This window comes from Miscanthus floridulus, chromosome 3, assembly GCF_019320115.1.
Source record: "Miscanthus floridulus cultivar M001 chromosome 3, ASM1932011v1, whole genome shotgun sequence".
Taxonomy (NCBI): Eukaryota; Viridiplantae; Streptophyta; class Magnoliopsida; order Poales; family Poaceae; genus Miscanthus; species Miscanthus floridulus.
In genome coordinates this window covers 50,520,277-50,539,698 of record NC_089582.1, presented here as the reverse complement: position 1 = coordinate 50,539,698, position 19,422 = coordinate 50,520,277, and the positions used below count along the sequence as shown (strand labels likewise).

General features: G+C 42.4%; 3 protein-coding genes across 6 annotated transcripts; 1 reads left to right on the top strand and 2 right to left on the bottom strand.

Annotated features, from left to right (window-relative positions):
• Positions 1-648: 648 nt before the first annotated feature.
• Positions 649-6,337, bottom strand: LOC136543730 (aspartokinase 1, chloroplastic-like). The gene is made up of 12 exons (XM_066536102.1): positions 6,161-6,337; positions 5,126-5,422; positions 4,916-5,003; positions 4,780-4,821; positions 4,146-4,300; positions 3,690-3,839; positions 3,475-3,570; positions 2,564-2,680; positions 2,282-2,401; positions 2,105-2,197; positions 1,908-2,030; positions 649-681 (listed from the first exon to the last, which is right to left on the bottom strand). The coding sequence occupies exons 1-12, from the start codon at positions 6,335-6,337 to the stop codon at positions 649-651; spliced, it is 1,491 nt and encodes a 496-aa protein (XP_066392199.1).
• Positions 6,338-10,769: 4,432 nt separating this feature from the next.
• LOC136541634 (pentatricopeptide repeat-containing protein At3g26782, mitochondrial-like) lies at positions 10,770-15,852 on the top strand. Of its 2 annotated transcripts, none has more exons than XM_066533620.1 (5): positions 10,770-11,817; positions 12,745-14,328; positions 14,685-14,942; positions 15,159-15,258; positions 15,358-15,852. In XM_066533620.1, exons 1-2 carry the CDS (start codon positions 10,855-10,857, stop codon positions 13,786-13,788), a joined length of 2,007 nt encoding a protein of 668 aa, XP_066389717.1. In that variant the 5' UTR covers positions 10,770-10,854; the 3' UTR covers positions 13,789-14,328; positions 14,685-14,942; positions 15,159-15,258; positions 15,358-15,852. The 2 variants fall into 2 exon arrangements, with proteins under 2 accessions (XP_066389717.1, XP_066389716.1); XM_066533619.1 differs by having other exon boundaries at positions 15,353-15,852.
• Positions 15,853-15,995: 143 nt separating this feature from the next.
• LOC136541635 (uncharacterized) lies at positions 15,996-17,914 on the bottom strand. 3 transcript variants are annotated; one of them, XM_066533622.1, is made up of 4 exons: positions 17,746-17,914; positions 17,142-17,238; positions 16,764-16,921; positions 15,996-16,644 (listed from the first exon to the last, which is right to left on the bottom strand). In XM_066533622.1, the coding sequence occupies exons 2-4, from the start codon at positions 17,214-17,216 to the stop codon at positions 16,548-16,550; spliced, it is 330 nt and encodes a 109-aa protein (XP_066389719.1). In that variant the 5' UTR covers positions 17,217-17,238; positions 17,746-17,914; the 3' UTR covers positions 15,996-16,547. The 3 variants fall into 3 exon arrangements, with proteins under 3 accessions (XP_066389719.1, XP_066389720.1, XP_066389718.1); XM_066533623.1 differs by having other exon boundaries at positions 17,142-17,229; XM_066533621.1 differs by having other exon boundaries at positions 17,142-17,217.
• Positions 17,915-19,422: the final 1,508 nt, after the last annotated feature.

Below are 19,422 nucleotides of genomic sequence, written 5' to 3'. Positions count from 1 at the left end.
GTTCTTCCAACTTGGAGATGAGAAACTTTTCTTGCTTTTGAAGTTATTGTTCTTGTTTTTCATTCTCTTCTTCAAGCTCATCATTCTTTTCAACTATCTTCATGATGATGAACTTGTCTTTGCTGTTGAGACGATCAAGGTTGTAGTTGTCTTCAACTTCAACACTTTCATCTTGATCATCCACTTGTGCTATCTCCTTTACTTGATCTTTCTTGGAAGCTTTCTTCTTGTTTTTCTTGGACACAAGTGTTGAGTATCTTGAGGTACTAAACATGATTCATCACTTGGCCACCACCGAGCTTGAACATCGTCACAGATGCTAGCTTGCTGTCTTGTTGACTCAGCGATACCAGACATGCCCGGCAGAGATACCAGACATGTCCGGTATGAGCAGCCTGATAGTGCAGCACCTATAGCTTGCACTTCTTGCTCCAACTCGATGCTTCGTTAGTTCCTTGAGGTTTCTCCACTTCATGAAGATTCAATGGACATGTCTTCCATTGACTCATACTCAAATGCCTCACACATTTGGACTTTCCATACTGTAGACACAAAAATGTGGCGATATGATTAACACACAGCAAGCCGGATGATCTGACTGGAACAAGACCAAAGATCTACTTGGCTTTAACACAGAACTAGCCGATTCTAAAAACCCAACAATGTGCCAGTCAATTTGACCTACAATTGACAAGGAGAAAAAATTTTATCAGTAATTTAAAGTGGAACATGTCAGTGTTGCACCAGACAGTTCCAAATGTATGGCTAAATAGACGATTCAATAAGGCTATCGACTAAATAGTCGATATCCGACGTATCCATGAAATAAAGACCTTCAAACCAAGGATTATCGGCTAATATTAAATGATAATGATATGAATTAAAATAACCGATACTCATGATTGATATAAAGAGTCGAGCCAATAAGTTTGATGAAAAGTGTATAACATGCGAACAAATCGACTGTAATATAAATGAATCTACAAACAGTTTGAATCTAATATATTATCATCAACAGTGAGGTTTGATCGGATCGATGCAGCTATGATAATGATAATAAACTAAAGCCAAAGAATCTATAAAACCATCTATATGTTGACAAATTCATGAAAACATGCTATATACGTGAGAATATAGGCAAATTGGCTAAAATAGCCGATGCAGTCATAGTAAACAAATAGAGTACATATCTTGATCATGAACAAGACCACTAATCGATAATTTCTAATCTAAAGTCTTACCAGTGAGGTTCGACCGGATCGATACAGGTATTGCTTCTAAGGTTGCAAATGAGGTCGAAGGAAGGATCAGACATGGTCAAAATAAGTGTTTGGAAGGCACTGAGCAGAGAGGAATGGAGAAATGCGCAGAATGATATATAATGTCTTTTTCTTTAATATAGTGACAAATATTTCTTTATATAGGGATCCTAATAAAATGAATCTAGCCTGTAAGAATATGTACTATGACCCAGCCAAATAACAGTCTAACCAAAGTCCTGTTAGTCGAGGTTGTATAGTTATCTAAAGGGTGATCTTGTAATCAAATGTGTGTGTGTGTGTAAAGTTTCCTAACCAAGTTCTTCTTCAATATAACAATACATAGCTGTCCTGTATGTTCAAGAAAAATAAGACTATACCTACGAGGCACGAATGGTGGGATGGGAATCCTAGGGTGCCATTATAGGTCCAACCCCACATAACATCAGGTGAGAAAATAATACAGTTAGCCGCCCCCCCCCCCCCCCCCCCCCCCCCCCCCACACCCCAAAAAAAAAGACAAGAAAAACTTGAAGCAAAGTGTTATCTTTATCTACTTTACGCAGATTAAGGAAAAACAAATCTTGGGGAAATATAGAGTCACTGACAAGAAAAATAAATTAACAGTGAATAAATTGAGGCCCAAACATTTTTGAGCTGAACCAATTCACAACTCCATAGTTTCGATGGATCCAGTGTCAAGGATATGCTGACTTCACTGGTAGCCACACAATCAACAGAGATGCCCAAGTCTTCAAATATTGAAAAAACCTGAAAATTGATAAAGTAAGTTACAACCAAAAGTAATAGTAAACTCAAGGAAAGTAGCCTCTGAATAGTTGTACCTTAGCTAGAAAACCGTACTGGCCAAACATGCGTGTGCTCACTATATCAAGCATTGTAATATTTGATTTCAAAACAATGCTAGTCAAAACAGTCTAGAATAAAACGTGTCAATATTTGGATTAGAGAGCAAGAACAAGTAGACAAGTCTAAGATTAGAGTTTAGCCAAGTAACAAACCTTACTCATATCTCTTTCTTTAGTGATAAGAGTACCAGGGGCTCGACGGTTATAAGAGTTCTTAACCCTAACAGGTACATCGCCTTCTCTAGCTGGTCGCATTGATTGTGGATGCAAAACCTAAAAGTAATAATTTATGGAAACCAATCAATAAATAAATATCATATAAAACCATTGGCTCAGTAAAAATGCTAAGCTAAAAAACTAGACCACAATGTATAACCGAGATCAATCGAAGTAGTTCATTTGTCAATGTTTTCCTTAATGGATAACAACACATACCTGCGCTCCAAAATAGGCAAGTTCGGCTGCCTCATCAAATGTCAAGTATGGCACAGGTTTTGCCTTAGGATGGATATTTCGGTCACATGTTAAAACACCATCAACATCTTTCCAAACCTACTAGAAACAAGATCAATGTTGTAAGTCAACTACACAGGAACAAAAATAAATTAGCAACGATGTACTCTCTCTGTTGAGCGAAAGAGCCTGTAGCCTAGTGGTTGCAAGTGCTTTAGTAGAACCTCCTCCCAGTGGGGAGCGAATTTAGGCTGGCTAAAAAGTCCCCTTGCCGGCAAAGTCGGGGTTCGGGGGTTTTCTCGGCTTGCATGGTTGAGGTCTTCTACCTTAATAGCTAAACCCTGGGGACATACCCCTGGCAGGCCAAATTTTACTCTCTCAATTGTTTTTATAAATTACGTTTTAGAGGGCAAAATTCTGTTCTTTTCACACTAGAGTTCTCGCCTACCATATTCTCCTAAAATGTTCTTCTATGAACTTTTACATTTACCAGGTCAAACATAAACATAGCTTTCATCCTAAACTTTTCATAATTCATTTAATGAGTACAAATCCATGTATCAGAGATGAGGCTATGAGGAAAGTTGAGATGAAAAGAAGTTCATGGGGTTATCCAAATAATTAAAAATTTGTCCTAAACTAAAGACTTCATTTTAATGCTTAGATGCTTGGAGACCAACTTTAACCAAAAAAGCAAAAGGAAAGCCTTAGTTAGAGTATCTCATATTAAAAATGATAAGAAGCTATCAAGCCTTATGCACTCGCAGTCAACATTGGACCTATGGAAAGTAACTCTGCACTAACCAATGAATTAAACTGGTCACCTATTGTGGCTTGAACCAAAGAGTAATTGGTCCAAGGAGGAAGACAGCCTAGGAAAACATATTACAAACCTGGATTTCTCTTAATCCCAAGGCTTTGCCAATGGTTGTAGCTGTCAAGTCGCTACCACCCCTGCCCAAGGTGGTTATTGCACCAGATCTCCATCCCTGCAATTTTAAGTGCATGAATGTGAACATTACAAGAACAAACTCTTTCAAAGAAGAAGAAAAAACATAAGGACAAATGGAGCATTGATACCCCACAAATGAAATGTGAAATATGGAACCTTTCCAAGAAAGCCAGTGACTATAGGAATAGCAGGATCGTTAATCCAGTCCCCATGTAGCCTCTTCGCAATAGCAGGATATGTTGCTTCCAGAATATCCACATTTGTGAAATCATCGGTAGTTATAAAGCCAAGATCAAATGCATCATACTGCAATGAAGCAAGAATCAGAAACTTTGACTAGATATCTACTTGGTTGATGCTTTACATGAAGAATTTTCTGTGCATAGACAAAAATCTACTAGAAGAAAATAGGATCACGAAACACTTATTAGCAGTATCTGTATAACAATACAAGAAATATACTGACTTGCCAAGAATTTGGAACTACAGTTTGTGCTACATGCAATGCATTAATGAATTTCCTACTGGACTGCATGGCATTAAGATAAGTAACATGGACATATTTGAAACACTAGAAAAAACATCCAAAATGCAATCAACTCAAGAATGTACCTGCCGAGCTTTTACCCCGATTTTGTTTAAAAGTGCAGTAAATATTCTTGTAGACATGCATTCACCAAATGAAACTAGATAATCTCGTGTTCTAAGAGTCAGCTCTTTCATCATAGCAATTCCCTTGAGAAGTTGTTCAAGTTCATCCAACAAACCTACAAGATTTCAAATTGAAAGTGGTGTCATTTATTCAGAATCAAGAAATATTGCGAGCACCACACACAAAGGCTGGATAGTGAAATATTCATGTAGCAGATTATAAAAGTTCGGTTCTGAATAAGCATGATTTATCTAAACAGAAAGCATAAAACATACACATAAGCTTGAAAACTACATTGTCAGTTCATCTACGTGAACACTAATATTGCTTTGTTGTCAGAAACTGCTTTGCTAGATTCTTTTTAATACAGCGAAACAAAGGTTACATCATTTGAAGTGGATCTATATAGCAATTAAGCCATATGATGCACCAATCTTCCGCCTTCATACCCTATATGGAGGCATTTCCTGAGAGAATTTGATGTGGGCGAACATGACCGCACTACAAGTTAATTTAACATGTTTTGTAACCCTGAAGACACTTCATGTCAAAGAAGACTGGGAGAAGAATTTGGCAAAATGGGCAACATCTTACCATAAATAATTGACCTATCTAGCCCAAGCTGATCAAAGCGTCCTAGACAAGGCAAAACGGTAGAAAAATAAATCAGGCAAAAGCATTCCAAACCAGTCCACTCGATGGAAGTAAAGCACTGCAATTCACACAGAACCATACCCAAGATGCAATTCCTTAACAAAGGAGAGCTCGTCGAGCTCCGAGACGTTGGTCGTGCCACAGCCCACTGCTTTTTCCCCAGCCTGCAACCAAAAATTGAAAAGCCACTTTTCAATCCTATATAATGGTGTAGGAATCCTCACAAAACTTAACACCTCGCATACCGAAGGTGATGAAGCTAGGCACGAGTGGTGCAGTAGAATACCATGAGGAGTTTGTTGGTGGTCTTCCCCATCGCTGACAGCACGACGACCGGGCGCTCCTCGGGGAAGCTGAGGATGAGGTCTGCCACCTCCCGCATCCTCTCGGCCGAGGCCACCGACGACCCGCCGAACTTCATCACGACGGTGAACTCCGGCGCCGCGCCCCCGTTGCCGCTTCTCACCCGCGCAGCCTCCACCACCGAGTCATCCTTCTTCTCGACAATGGCGGCGCCGACAGCTCGCTGGCACCGGACCGCCGCCTTCCTCAGGCACGGCGCGGCCGGGACCGCAACAGGCGCCTAGACCCCGTGCCGTCTCGCGGCGGTGGAGACTTTGGCATTTCACGCTAGTCCAAAACTGGTGTCGCACTCAGCGAGGTGGTTTCGCTGCTTTGCGAGACCGGGGTAGTTCGCTGAAATATATTCTAGGTAGCTTTAATTTGTGAAAAAAAAAGAAAATACATCATTCCACTTCTACCCTGCCTGCTGAGTCACCGTTCCCCCTTCGTGGTCAAAACGGATCGACGCACCTGGTGCCGCATCCCGCCTCCGCCCGGCCATCCAGGCGCCGCCCCTACACTGCAAACCGCGATCGTGGAGATGTCCTCGCCGGAGTACCACGAGGATGCGGAGGCGCTGGCGAAGCTGGAGCAGGCATGGGCGCACGCCGCCTAGCTGCAACGGCCCAGCTCCCTCTCCGGCCTCTCATCTTCATTACAGCTACTGTTCATCTTCTCCAGCTCCCTCTCTGGCCACTCATCGCGGTGGTGCTGCACACTACCGGCGCGCAAGCTGCCGCAGCCGCGTCACTCGCAGCTAGCGCAGCCGCATTGCCTTGCCCACCACCGCAGCCGTGCGCCTCACCGAGAGGCAGCCTGCCCATCACCGCGATGGCTACGCGGCTTTCCCGGCCAGAAGGCGAGCCGAGCGCGACGACCACGGAGCACAGAGGGAGAGCGGGTCTAGGAGCGCGGCGGCCACGGAGCTGAGAGGGGGAGCGCTCGAGAGCAAGTCGCCGTCCGGAATGGGCTAGAGCACAAGGCGAGGGAGAGCTTCCTGGACAACGGCTTCGCTCTCGCCGGCGGGGTTCTTGCCGAGCAGCGAGAAGATCCATGCGAGCGCCACAGACGAGGTGTCGTGGCTGGCCGGGATGAAGTTGACGCAGATGTCGCGGAGGAACTTGTTCGTGTACGGGCGCCCGTCTTCGTCACGCATCCGCGTCGGCTAGCACGGGAGCAGGCGGTGGTGCACGAGCTCGACGAGCGAGCTGGCCATGAGCGCGCGGAACTCGGCCGAGTGGAACTCAAGGCTGGCCGCCTTGCGCTGCCTCCTCCACACCTTGTCGTCGGCGCCGAAGATGCCATCGCCGAGGAGGTGCCGCACGGTGTCACCTGGTCGGTCGATCCGTTTTGACTATGAATGGAAACGGTGACTATCGTATAAGGAGAAAGCAGGTAGGGGTAGAAGCGGAAGGACGTGTCTTTTTTTGCACGAATTAAAACTACCCAAAATGTATTTTAGCGGGTTATGTCAGTTTCATAATGGCAAACGAGCGAAACCACTTCATGAGATGATAAAAATGTGAAACCAGTTTATGGATGAAATGCCAAAGTCTCGCCGTGCGGTGGTATGGAGAGCCGGCGTCGCCATGCTGGTGCCGCGAGGGTGGGAGGCGTGGAGCGGGAGGAGGAGGTGGAGGCGCCGGCTGGGGTGCGGGGCGAGAAGAACGGACGGTGGAGAGTAGTGCGAAGTGGTTCCTTCGGACGGGCCAGATCAATTCATCAATATATGTCCATGTTTGGACCAGACGATTGACATTTCTATGGTATACGAGATGCTGTAGAATCGTTTGGTATGATGAAGGTACGCCCATTCCTCCACAAAAGTCAGGAATAAAAAGACAATCTAAGCTGAAGTTTTGGCTGTTCTATGTTTTTCTGTGATATATATATATATATATATATATATATATATATATATATATATATATATATATATATATATATATGACTCCTATGTGCCAGATGCCACGTCATCTTGCTTTCCTTTATTTTTCTAATACTTTGTTTTACAATCACATTTTTTTTCATTAACTCTATCTTCATCGATTTCTCTGTTTTTGATCCTCCGTTCCACGTAGATCCTATTTTGTAAACCTTTCATCAAGAAAAAAGGGACGTTCATGTCAATGCATGCAACTTTCTTGAACGAAACCTAGACTTATTAATTAAAAAAAGAGGGCAACTGCAGTCAGTCAAAGGGGGAGAACTCGTTTTCAGGCAATATAACCACTTCCGCTAACTACTGCATTTTTTTTTGCGACGCTAACTACTGAAGTTATGCTTGGTTGTTGAATACTAAAGACAAGCTTTGGTTTAGTGTTGAGACTAACCACAACATGAGTACAGTGTTGTGCAACATGTCTCTTAGTTTGTGATGGATCTAGGTGTTGAGCATTGAGACAGGCGACGACAATGGAGAAGGTCAAGCGAGTTCGTGCCGATGGACCAGGGCGGTGAAGGACGGGCATGAGGCTTACCGAGGGATCAAGGTGCCTGGTGGATCATGGACCACTAACACTTGGCAACATCGATGAGCAAGTGTACATGAGGAGATGGCCTAGACTGTGTTGACCAAGTCAAGATAGCAATTGACCAAGTCAAGCAAGGGGCGCGCGGACTTGGTGATTGGATGGTCGAGGACGGACGGTGACACACGTCAAGATCATGGAGGAGGCATAGCGGATACGCTTCTCCAGTTGGGTTTAGCGGTCTGGGCCTCAAAACCACTCGTGGATGGTTTTGCTGTGTTTGGGCTTGAAAACCCGGAATGGAGTTTGGTGCGGCACGTGACGTCATCGAGAAGGTTGTGTCGAGGTGAAGCATTCTCGTGAAGGACTTATGGGTGTCGGATGCACGGTCTTAACTTGGACCATTATGCCCCTGGGGTTAAGTGGTTCAAGGAAATATCTAAGGACCGGCTTAGAATGTGTAATATGACTCTATAAATAAGAGGGGAGGTTGCCCAAACCAGCTATCTCTTCATGTGTTTAGTTTCCCTGTCTCCAGGTTGTGTCTCTCGGTTATAGTCAGAGCTAGTTTCACTGTATGTTGAGATCTGCCGATGAGAGATTGAATTGTCTGTCTGTGTTCCTTTCGTAGAGTAAGACTAGATCTTGTAAGAACCAGTTCTTGTGAAGAAATAAAGCAAGTTGACCTCATAAAGTCTGAGTTCTTACTTTGTGATTTGGTTCTCTCTCCCCTAGCCCCTCTCTTTGGTGTTTTGTTGGATCTCATAAATCTAAGCTCAGTTGTATATCTAAATAATAGCACTAAATATGTCAAGAATACCTTACTGATGAGCTCTGAACATGTTTAATGCAACATCTCGAGAAATCCAATTTTCCCAAAAAAAAATCAGCATAAACTTTATTTGGATCAAACCGTTGATGCCTAATTATTTCTATAGAAGTCAGTTTGTGTACCCAACGATTATAAAACATGGAACTACAAGAACAATAAAGCACAAGAACTATCTAGGTCCTCATGATCATCATGACGAAGCTTGTGACATGGAACTAGAAGAACAATAAAGAACAAGCACTATCTAGGTCCTCATGATCATTATGACGAAGCTTGTGGTAATTCAGCCTGTTCGCTTGTTGGTTTCAGCCAGTCCAAACTAGCCAGCCAACAGTGTTTTCCTCTCACAATAAACCAACACCAGCCAGCCCAAACCAGCCCAGAAACCAACCAGCGAACAGGCCGATTGATCATTAAAGAATCAAACAGTTTACTCTATCTGCTGCCGACTATCCATCAGGATTTTACAGTAGCTTTTTTAACTTTTGACTCATATTCTCTACCGGTCTATTTCAAACCCTTTATAACACATATGAATAATGGCCACAATAAGAGAGACATCCAGAATGTAACTAGAATGATCAAGAGAATTCTCACTTTATTTTCTGATCTCAAGAATTCCAGAGTCGGGAATGTATCCGATATCATCTATACAGAAATTCCCCTTGTAAATATGTCCATCATCGTGACACTTTTTCCGGTGCTTTGGTTAACCCATTTAGTTCTTATCTTTTTGAGTTGATCTTTTGGGGATAGTTTCAAAATGAGTTAGTCAAGGTGTGTGCCAATTTTCAGAATTTTTTGAATTCGTTTGAATTTATTTCGATTTTTAAGAGAATTCTGCTAAAATCCGCGTAAACCTGCTTAGGCTGGTTTTTTTAAGTTGCTCCAGTTGAGCTGATTTTTTGTGGAGATCTTCTCCTTGATGTTTTAAGCTCCTCCACCAAAAAGTCATTTTGAAATCATTTGATTGGTTTTTGACTTTTTCTCCGTGAGCTAAAAACTGATTCATGCCGGTTTTTGCAGTTGGTTTCCGAGTTTGCCTGTTTTGATCTCCGGTTGCTTACGTGATAGTTCCGCTGTGTTCTCTAGTATATATCTCTTGAGCACATCTTGCCACCAGTTGGTTCGTGCGTGTTCGCGTGTGAGTTTTGAAGTTTTGAGCACTTTGTTGGCGGTGTTGGCATAGTGGCCAATTTCGGAAGAAATTTTGATTTGGCTCTCGTTCACCCCTTTCTGGTCACCTACAGGATCAATGCCATAAAAGTTCACATCATACTGATCAAAACCCTTTCAAGCTCAATGCATAGTTCATAGTTGGTTATGTGATTAAGGGCCTATTTAGATACCAGAGCTAAAAAATTAGTTGTAATTAACTCTAATGTATCCAAAAAGAGGGCTAGTAAGTAGGTTAACTTTTTAGTCAAGGATTCAACTAGCTGTTAGTCAACTAACTAGCCAATCTTAGTTAATTTTTAGTCTAACTAGTAAGTAACCCTAAGTCATCCATACAGAGCCTATAAGTGCATCTTCTAGTCTTTCTAAAACCCATTTTATAAACCATTATTTGAATAGCCATTTGAATAAAAGTCATTTTCTATATTTTTTTATTTTTCAACAGCTTTTTCTATATCTTGTGCGCACTATAGAGATTCAACCTCGTTGTCTATCTTTGGCTAGTAAGAAATCCAGAATAAATGATGATCATATCTAGATATCAACTAGAGAAATTGTCGGAGGGTATGTTTTTACCAAAATCTCTATTTCTAACAATTAGGAGGGATATAGAGAGCCTCTTGGAATTGTTCACGGTAAAAGTTCTAGAAAAAGGTCACGAGTCGTGAATGAGCTGATGGCTCAGTGGTGAGGATTGCTTAGTGGAGCACCCATGCCCTGGGTTCGAGCTCTGCTCGGCATCACCAAGGTTTTTCCTCGTTCTCTTTGTAGCCTTAAGCTTAGATGTTTCACAAACCATAATGGTTGGAGTGTGGTGATCTTCGAATATCTTTCAGCTGTGCGTGTCTTTATATATAGGTGTAATAGTTCTAACTTATGTACAGTATGTGTGAGTGTGTGTGATATGAGTTTATGCGCAAATTCATATATATATATATATATATATATATATATATATATATATATATATATATATATATATATATATATATATATATATATATATATACACACACTACAATTTGTAGTTGAAGTATTGAGTCATAAAAAAGAGAGTTAATTAAGAGTCAAAAGTATTGAAAACCAACACTGGGAATCGACTAGGAGAACAGAAAATCTCCTCCCTCCTCCCTCCTCGGTCCCCTTCGTCCGACTCCGAGAAAGCGCCACCGCAGGGCACCGGCCGCGCAGCGAATGGCGGCAGCAAGCATCATGCCTCCACACACAAACCCACCACCTCCAGCCACAGCGCGTGATCCCACCGCTACCGTCTCCGATCCCCAACGCCACCGAGACGCACCGACGCCGTCCCTCCGCGCACTCTTCCTCCGCGCCGTGGACCCGTCCCGCCCCTCGTCATGGTCCACGGCCGTCGCGGACCTCCTCTCATCCGGCGACCCCGTCGCGGCGCTGGCCGCGTTCGCTGCCGCCCTCCGAGCCAACCCCGCTGCGCTACGGCCGGCCCTGCCCCCGGCCCTCCGCGCCGCCGCCGCCGCCACTTCCCTCTCCGCCGGCCGCCAGCTCCACCTCCTCGCGCTACGCTCGGGCCTCTTCCCCTCCGATGCCTACTCCGCCTCCGCTCTCCTCCACATGTACTACCATTGCTCCCGCCCCCTCGATGCCCGCAGGGCGTTCGACGAAATCCCCGCCCCCAACCCCGTCATTGTCACTGCCATGGCGTCCGGTTGCGTGCGCAACAACCTCGTATATACCGCGCTCTCTATCTTCCGCTCCATGGTCGCCTCTGATTCTGCGGGAGTGGTTGACGAGGCGGCTGCACTGGTAGCGCTCTCTGCATCTGCTCGTGTCCCTGACCGTGGCATTACTGGTGGTATTCATGCACTTGTCTCCAAGATTGGCTTGGATGGGCATACAGGGTTAGCAAACACAATGCTAGACGCTTATGCAAAGGGCGGTGGTCATGACCTGGGGGCGGCGAGGAAGCTCTTTGATATGATGGAGAGGGATGTGGTGTCCTGGAACACGATGATTGCATTGTACGCTCAGAATGGACTGTCAACAGAGGCACTTGGGTTGTATAGCAAGATGCTGATTGTGGGAGGTGGTGTTAGATGCAATGCAGTAACCTTGTCAGCTGTGCTACTAGCCTGTGCGCATGCGGGGGCAATACAGGCTGGAAAACGCATCCATAATCAGGTGAGTTGCTTCCTCATAACCTTTGATCACAAAGTTCCTTGGCTAGTTACATGTTTCTTGGGATCAAATTCACCATGCCAATATCTGAAGATCAGTCTACGTGATTTTGCTGAACAAAGGGAGCCATCTATAACTGTTAGAATAGTCTTACATTAGTTGTCGAGGGCCTCTATGCTAGCTCATTCCTGCAGGAGTGCCATCACCTCATGAACCATGTGAGATGGCATTATAGCACCAAAAGTACCTACATGCATCATCCTGTGAAAAAAAGTTTTAAAGTTGTTACTAGTCACTGTTAATGATGATGGAATAATGTTTTAGCATACAGGTATTTATGTGCCTTAGGTGTTAAGTTTGGCCAAACAAATGGACCTGCATGCTTTGAAGAAAAAATATGCTGTGAACATAGAAGCATCATGATCACCTTTTTCTTTTCAAGGACTATAGTATACAGTAACCTTTTCTCATCTGTTGCTTTGCTTTTGGAGATCTGTGGTAGTGTGGTATATGTCAGATTTGTCCACAAGAAAAAATTTGAGTTATGATTATGATATAGCTGCCATACTTGCCAGTGAGCATTTTGTACTTCCATAGATTTTATGTGGATCAAAATTGCATTTGAGAATTCTATGTGAGTTGTCTTGTCAGTAGGTATCATTTATTTGTCTTTATGGATCTAGTGATCTACATTATCATTGATTCATTATACATTGATCAAGGTAAGAATCGAAATGCTAGGTCATCTACATTAGTTCATTGCTAAGCTTTAAGCAACTTCCCTTTGGCAGCATTGGATGAGATACACATCAAATCAATTATTCATCTGTCTCACAGTTTCCATTTTCTCAAATTATTTGATGGTGATATGCCATTCTTTCTATTTAATTTTAATGTGATTAAATTTTCCTCTTATTATATATTTGAAAGGTGGTAAGAATGGGGTTGGAGGACAATGTCTATGTCGGGACTTCTGTAGTTGATATGTACAGCAAGTGTGGAAAAGTTGAAATGGCATGGAAGGCCTTTCAAAAAATTAAGGGAAAGAATATCCTTTCATGGTCTGCCATGATTGCTGGCTATGGCATGCATGGATATGGCCAAGAAGCCCTTCATGTTTTCACTGACATGAGGAAGTCAGGACTAAAGCCAAACTACATAACCTTTATCTCAGTTTTAGCTACTTGCAGTCATGCTGGTCTTTTGAATGAGGGCCGTTATTGGTACAACACCATGAAAACTGAGTTCGGAATTGAACCTGGTGTCGAGCACTATGGATGCATGGTGGATCTTCTTGGCCGTGCTGGTTGTCTTGATGAAGCTTATGACCTTATTAAAGAAATGAAAGCCAAACCTGATGCTGCTTTGTGGGGAGCTCTTCTTAGTGCATGCCGAATCTACAAAAATGTTGAGTTGGCGAAAATTTCTGCAGAAAGATTGTTTGAGTTGGATGCAACTAACTCTGGGTATTATGTTCTCTTGTCAAATATATATGCAGAAGCTGGAAGGTGGAAAGATGTGGAAAGAATGAGAGTTCTGGTTAAAACCAGAGGAATAGAAAAGCCTCCAGGGTATAGCTCGGTTGAGTTGAAAGGTAAAATCCATTTGTTTTATGTTGGGGACAAGAGTCATCCACAGTACAAGGAAATCTATGCTTATTTGGAGAAACTGCTTGAGAGAATTCAAGAAGCAGGCTATGTACCAAACACAGGTTCTGTTCTTCATGATTTGGATGTAGAAGAGAGAGAATCCATGTTGCGCATCCATAGTGAAAAGCTTGCTGTTGCATTTGCCCTGATGAACTCTGTACAAGGGTCAGTAATCCATGTCATAAAGAATCTCCGGGTCTGCACTGATTGCCATGCAGCAATAAAGATTATTACAAAGCTTACTGGACGAGAGATTATTGTTAGAGACATAAAGCGCTTTCATCATTTCAAGGATGGGTTATGCTCATGTGGGGATTATTGGTGACATTATGCAAAGAAGCTTAGTTTGTGATGCCATATTGGTAGGCATCAGAATATCACATATTGAGATAACTGTTTATGATACTCTCAGTGCATCTGTCCAGGACACAAAGGCCAATACATCAGTGATATAATTTATAACTTTTCATCCTGATTAGGATAAAATGGTCTGAAGTCTGAACTGCATAGCTGGCTGACGTAGTTAGTCAACTTATCTGTGGTGAAGATGAAGGACATTGGGGCTTTCAATAGTCCTGCGTAATACACTTGCACTTTCATGTGCAAGACATGGATTTTCATCATGATATGAAGGGCTTGTAACATAATGGCTCAGCCTTGACCATTTGTGAAGGCCAGGAGCACAAAGTCATTTTGGAGTACATGAATTTCTGCCAGGATTAGTTTTTTAATATTTACATGTGATGAGAAACACTGCTGGACACTTCAGAAGCATGAATTTGTCAATCCCAGAAATGTGCCCCAGAGAGGAAATTGAGACATGATCATTTCTTAATATCAACTCTGTTCCATAACATTATAGAAGGTTAGTATGTTATTCTCATTTAAATGTACAGAAATTAGTAAACAAAGTGTGATACTGTGGAGGAGTAAGGACTTAAATACCATTTCGCCCTGAAAACCATTTCAAACTGAGTTCAGGCTTTAGAGATGAGGTTCTTTATTACTAATTGTTTTATAAAAGTAGTATGCGCTATCCAAGCTATCAACTAACTGGATAGTGGTTTTGTGGAAAGTGAGTGCTTATACATCCTTTTAAAGTGGATTGCATAGTTGTCACAATAAGGACAGTAGAATATAGCTAATCACATTGTGTGCAATTTGACAAAGAAACAAAGCTGTCGGTCTTACATAACTGCATGTGCAACTTTTTTTCTGTAGCCACAATCCCATTGCTTAGCCCATGCCCTGTCAAACATGGCATGCTTGGAGGCGACAGGGAATTGCACACGAGGTGAACAGATCCGCTGTATGGCGCACATGGAGGGCATGAATTCGACGTGGTTTCTCCCATTTACCAAATCAGCTGTCGACACCATTGTTCCTCCCCTTCCTCAAATTATCTGACAGAAGTAATCCAGCAAAGAGGACAAGGGGTATAGCACAAACGGAGAGAGCAAGAGTGAGAACCAGCCACAGGTCAGTAGTACATGCTTGTGTTCAAGTGTTTGTCTTGGTGATTTTGGTTCGAAAAATAGGGAGGGGTGAAGGGTTTGATTTTGTGTTGTAGGGTTTTAATTTTTTCAGTTGCAAGGCTCCAAGTGGAATTGTTAGAAATCTGTACTGAGTTTCCTATATATCTGTTGAATTGGTAAGTGTATGTGGTAATTAATTAGGGTTTGCTTTGCTCTGAAGACCAATGTGTTCAAGCTTCTGGTGACAAAGGGAATGGTGGTTTCCTTTGGTTCTACACTGGCAGGAGGATGAGAGGATGATTCTTTGGGCCCCGTATGAGGTATATTTGTGTAAATGAATGGCTGAGTCTTGCTGTGCGTTGGTTGTGTAAATGAATGGCTGAGTCTTACTGGTGCATCTGTCCAATGTTTCAGCGCAGAGCGGCTGGTAAAGTAGCTTGCATATATGAAGGTGAAGGATCCCTATGAATGTTCGAGGAAGAGTTCTGCAGAGTTGGAGAAGGATTGGGTTACGCCAAGTGCAAAGAAGCTCCACGGTGAAAAGAGGAAATGGGATGCAGCAGAGAGAAAGAATACCTTAAGCATGTCTAGAAAGGACGGGTTCTGCAGCAAAACTGGAGGATGGTTGTGGTATAATCTGTATGTCGTACGGCGCCTGTGATAAGGTTGCTGGTGCTTCTCAGAGTATCTGTTGCTGCTGGCAAGCGCTGAGTACCTGTTGGAGCCATTCCAGGACACTCTGAACTCTGTAACGATGGAGGTGTACATTTTTGGCAGCATATAGGAGCTTGGGATATGTTTATTTTGTATCTACACCTGCGATGTGCTTAGCCGCTATTAACGGCAGTGCGGCATTTTAACTTTCTTTGTAGAGTTATTATATGTATACACTGAATCCGAACGACTAAAAGATTACACGGGGATTGCACCCATCGGCAGCTAAAGAACATGCTTTCCATCCTGAGTGACGGAAAGCTTTTCCAACTTTTCAATCAAGCTTCAAAGAATCATAAGCCATCATGACTTCTGAATCAGGTTTATTAGGGTTCATAAAGAATAAATGAAAGGTAGTTACTTTCAGTGAAAATCTCGTCTGCTCATTGACACGGCCATATTGCACAAAGATCATAAACGAAAGAAAGTATCAGAGGCGGTTAAAAGCTTCATGCCAAAGACACCTGAGTCACAAATTCTAGCGTCCACTGATAAGCGAGGCATCCATGTAGCGTATTTAAGGGTTGCATTGCATGCAAATTCCTTGGGCACACTTCTCCAAACAAAGTATTGGTGATTTGTCTGGCAATGAAGTTCTTATTTCAGTTCCCCTGCTGCTCATGCTTCTGCTACATCAAGAAAAAGAAGAACAAACCCAAGGAAGAGGGAAATCAGGCTTGATGTGCTCTGCTGCTACATCCATTTCACTTCAGATTTGGACGAGGGTTTCCATTTGCAAGTATGTCCAAAGGTGTATGATCATCTGTGCAAAACTGTACTGTCTGAACTTCATGTGTCTGAAGTGAATGCACATTCTATCATCAGAGATAATGTCACTCTGTCAAATGATGTAAGGTGTTAAACTGTCTTCCATATCATAAAAGCCAGTCACTGATTAGTTTCTTTTGTCTTTATCTGTGGCTTCTGTTTTGTGGATGCCCATCTCCTTCATCTGTTGTTCAACAGGCACGAGCCCAACTTCAGCCAGAAACCTACAATACAGAAATGGCACTTCAATTAATCATCCACCAAACAAGAGTAAAGGTGTTTTTTTGAAAGATCAAGGGTAAAGGTGTTCACAGGGAGGATATAAACGGGTAGATAGACTGACCTGTTAAGCAGCACAAATAGCACGGTTCCAATAGTTACAAGCAGAAGAACATGCGCAACAATTACAAAGTTTTTCGACGAAAATGCTAGCGCAAGCATCGCCGTAAAACACAAGGCCAGGAGCAAAAACGTAATCTTGAGCACAAACCACGTGGGAGCCTACACAGCAAAAGTAGCACCAATTAAGCTTTCTCATCAACATGTGTAATGCCAAAACCATGCAAACAGAGGCAAGACTAACGTTGAATATGAGACTCAGTATATCATGTACAACCAAGCATATTACATTGCACAGACATGACTAAAGTTGAATTGACATCGAATACACTAAATATGGAATATGTTGCACGAATTATGCCATCAAAAGGAATGTCCTTACATTAACACCAGACGACAATGCTCCCACCAAGATAGCTTCGGCAGATGATACTTCGTTTGAGCAGCGCCCTTCCATTCTGTGTCCAACACTATTATTACTAGCAGAAATTGGTAACAATATCAGGTAGTATGCTCCATGCGGAACCATCATCATTATAATTCATAACGTTTAGTATAGCAGGGAAAAGGGGTTATGATAGTCTATGCAATATTTTCGAATGCAACAGTTAGCAATTGAATGGCTGTTTGGTAATGACCGAAGCAACAATCAATACATCTCTTGAATGCAAGTATGCAACAAAGTAGGATTGTATCTCAACTTTCAGTTGTACTTTTGACATAGCAAACATGCAAAGGCACTCGCCCAGCAAAATACAACGCCTTATATGGATAAAGATTGCGTAACCCAGTATAGGACACGGGTGTACAAATATATAGAACCGATAGTTTTTGCAAAAAAACTCGAAGCTAGGCGGAATCATGTAGAGCTGTATATGCGGGTCAGATCCGAGTCAGATCCGGATAAGAATAGCTTATATTAGGTTTGAGCCTTTGGGGCGCTTGGTTTCGCACAGCAGGAAGGAAAGGGAAGATGGCGTGCATACCTGGTGGGTGCTCGTCGCCGGTGAAGTCTGGTGATTGGTGAAGGCTGAAGGGCCGCGGCGGTCGCACAGTCGTCGCCTCAAGAAATCAAGAAAAACGAGAGAAAGAGAGAGGCGAACGGGAGAAAGAGGAGCAAGGGGACCGACCGCATCGCACAGCCCAACAATGGCCCAAGGCTCAACCCACTCATCACAGCTGGAAAAAGTGGCGATCCCCTAAAAAAAAAAGCTGGAGTGGCTTTGACCTCCCTCAACTAAACTTTTTTTGTGTCTCAAAAAAACAAAAAACTAAACTTTTTTAATCCTCCATCAACTTTCAAAACTGTTTGTTTTTGCATAATTCGATGGTTTCACAACACGCACATATTTACGTTTTAATAAACAACATCATATCTTTTTTTTAAAAACAAATCTCATAGATTGTAGGATCCTAAAGTAAGTTCTGATTTGTAGTTTTTTGTTAACACAAGAACTATATTATAATTTTAGATATTGTATGGAGTAATTACTAAACATAATCAAATTGACTAATTTTGATAGAGTTTTACATTTCGAACTTGATGATGTTTGGGACTAAACACTTTGCTGGTAAGGAGATATAAAGCCTCCTATTAGTCACTGTTAGGCTCCGTTTGGCATGGCTTCACTTCACTAGTGAAGCCATTTTTTTTTTTTTTGCTTTAGCTCCACGAACAGTTCCATCGGTAGAGCTGAAGCGGTTTTGGTAAACCGTTTGATAAAATAGCTTCCCTGTGAGAGCATGTTTTTAGGGGCCTGGAGGAGGAGCCGGGAGAAACCACTTTTTTTTTAGCTCCATCCCACCCCAAATCACTGTGAGAGTATGTTTTTAGGGGCTTCACAAGTGAAGCTATTTTACTTTACCCCGTTTGGTAGAAAACGGCTCCAAACGGCTCCTGTAGCCGGTGGAGAAGCCATGCCAAACGGGGCCTTAGTCAACTCCGCCTATGTTGGGGTGCTTATGGTGTTCTAGTCACGTCCAAGGTGCGAACTTGGTATTTGTATTAATCGCCTTTTATACTACTGGTGTGGAACTTCTTTCCTTTGCTTCTGCCATTCTGAACCATAAGAATGTAATGGAACATCTTAAACTGTAGGATAATTATAACTCATTGTTCAAGACCATTTTATTGAAAGAAGAGAAAATCATCACATACTTGCGTGAGCGCTCAACCCTGCGCTTCTTTATAGGATCTCCATTATCAGCTGCAGAGTTAACTAATTAGATTGTTTGGTGATTAAGAAGAAACTGCATAGTTGAATATGATATTTTAAGCGACTATGCTCATTTGACACAAGTACATATGTACATGACAATTTCATATATTTCAAGTTCCCTCGAATATCTTATGAACATGTGTTTAGAGTGAGTGATTATTTCGAGAAATAACCATATGCCAATTATTTGGTGCCCAAAAATAAAAATAAGTTATCTATTGGATATACCTGCCTGTTCTGATGAAATGGATCCCATTCGAGTTAGGGCTGCTTTCTGCAAATGAGAAAAATGATCCATATTGAAATAATTCAACAGAACAAACTTTTGATGCTCCAAAAGTATGAGTTGAACTTACCTTTCTCTCATCTTTCAAGGTATCCTTTTGTACCCTCTCTCTGTATTCTGTACATTTTTGAACAAATATAAACACAATTTTATTCTCC

What these genes read in the sequence shown, in the direction of transcription:
- LOC136543730 (XM_066536102.1), bottom strand. Translation starts at nt 6,337, where the DNA reads ATGCGTGACGAAGACGGGCGCCCGTACACGAACAAGTTCCTCCGCGAC. An exon ending in GGAATTGCATCTTGGGTATG is followed by an intron (nt 4,822 to 4,915) that starts GTTCTGTGTGAA and finishes TGCCTTGTCTAG; the next exon opens with GACGCTTTGATCAGCTTGGG. An exon ending in TGGGATTAAGAGAAATCCAG is followed by an intron (nt 2,681 to 3,474) that starts GTTTGTAATATG and finishes TGTTTCTAGTAG; the next exon opens with GTTTGGAAAGATGTTGATGG.
- LOC136541634 (XM_066533620.1), top strand. Translation starts at nt 10,855, where the DNA reads ATGGCGGCAGCAAGCATCATGCCTCCACACACAAACCCACCACCTCCA. An exon ending in GAAAACGCATCCATAATCAG is followed by an intron (nt 11,818 to 12,744) that starts GTGAGTTGCTTC and finishes TATATTTGAAAG; the next exon opens with GTGGTAAGAATGGGGTTGGA.
- LOC136541635 (XM_066533622.1), bottom strand. Translation starts at nt 17,216, where the DNA reads ATGGAAGGGCGCTGCTCAAACGAAGTATCATCTGCCGAAGCTATCTTG. An exon ending in CATTGTCGTCTGGTGTTAAT is followed by an intron (nt 16,922 to 17,141) that starts GTAAGGACATTC and finishes TTTGCTGTGTAG; the next exon opens with GCTCCCACGTGGTTTGTGCT. An exon ending in CTATTTGTGCTGCTTAACAG is followed by an intron (nt 16,645 to 16,763) that starts GTCAGTCTATCT and finishes TCTGTATTGTAG; the next exon opens with GTTTCTGGCTGAAGTTGGGC.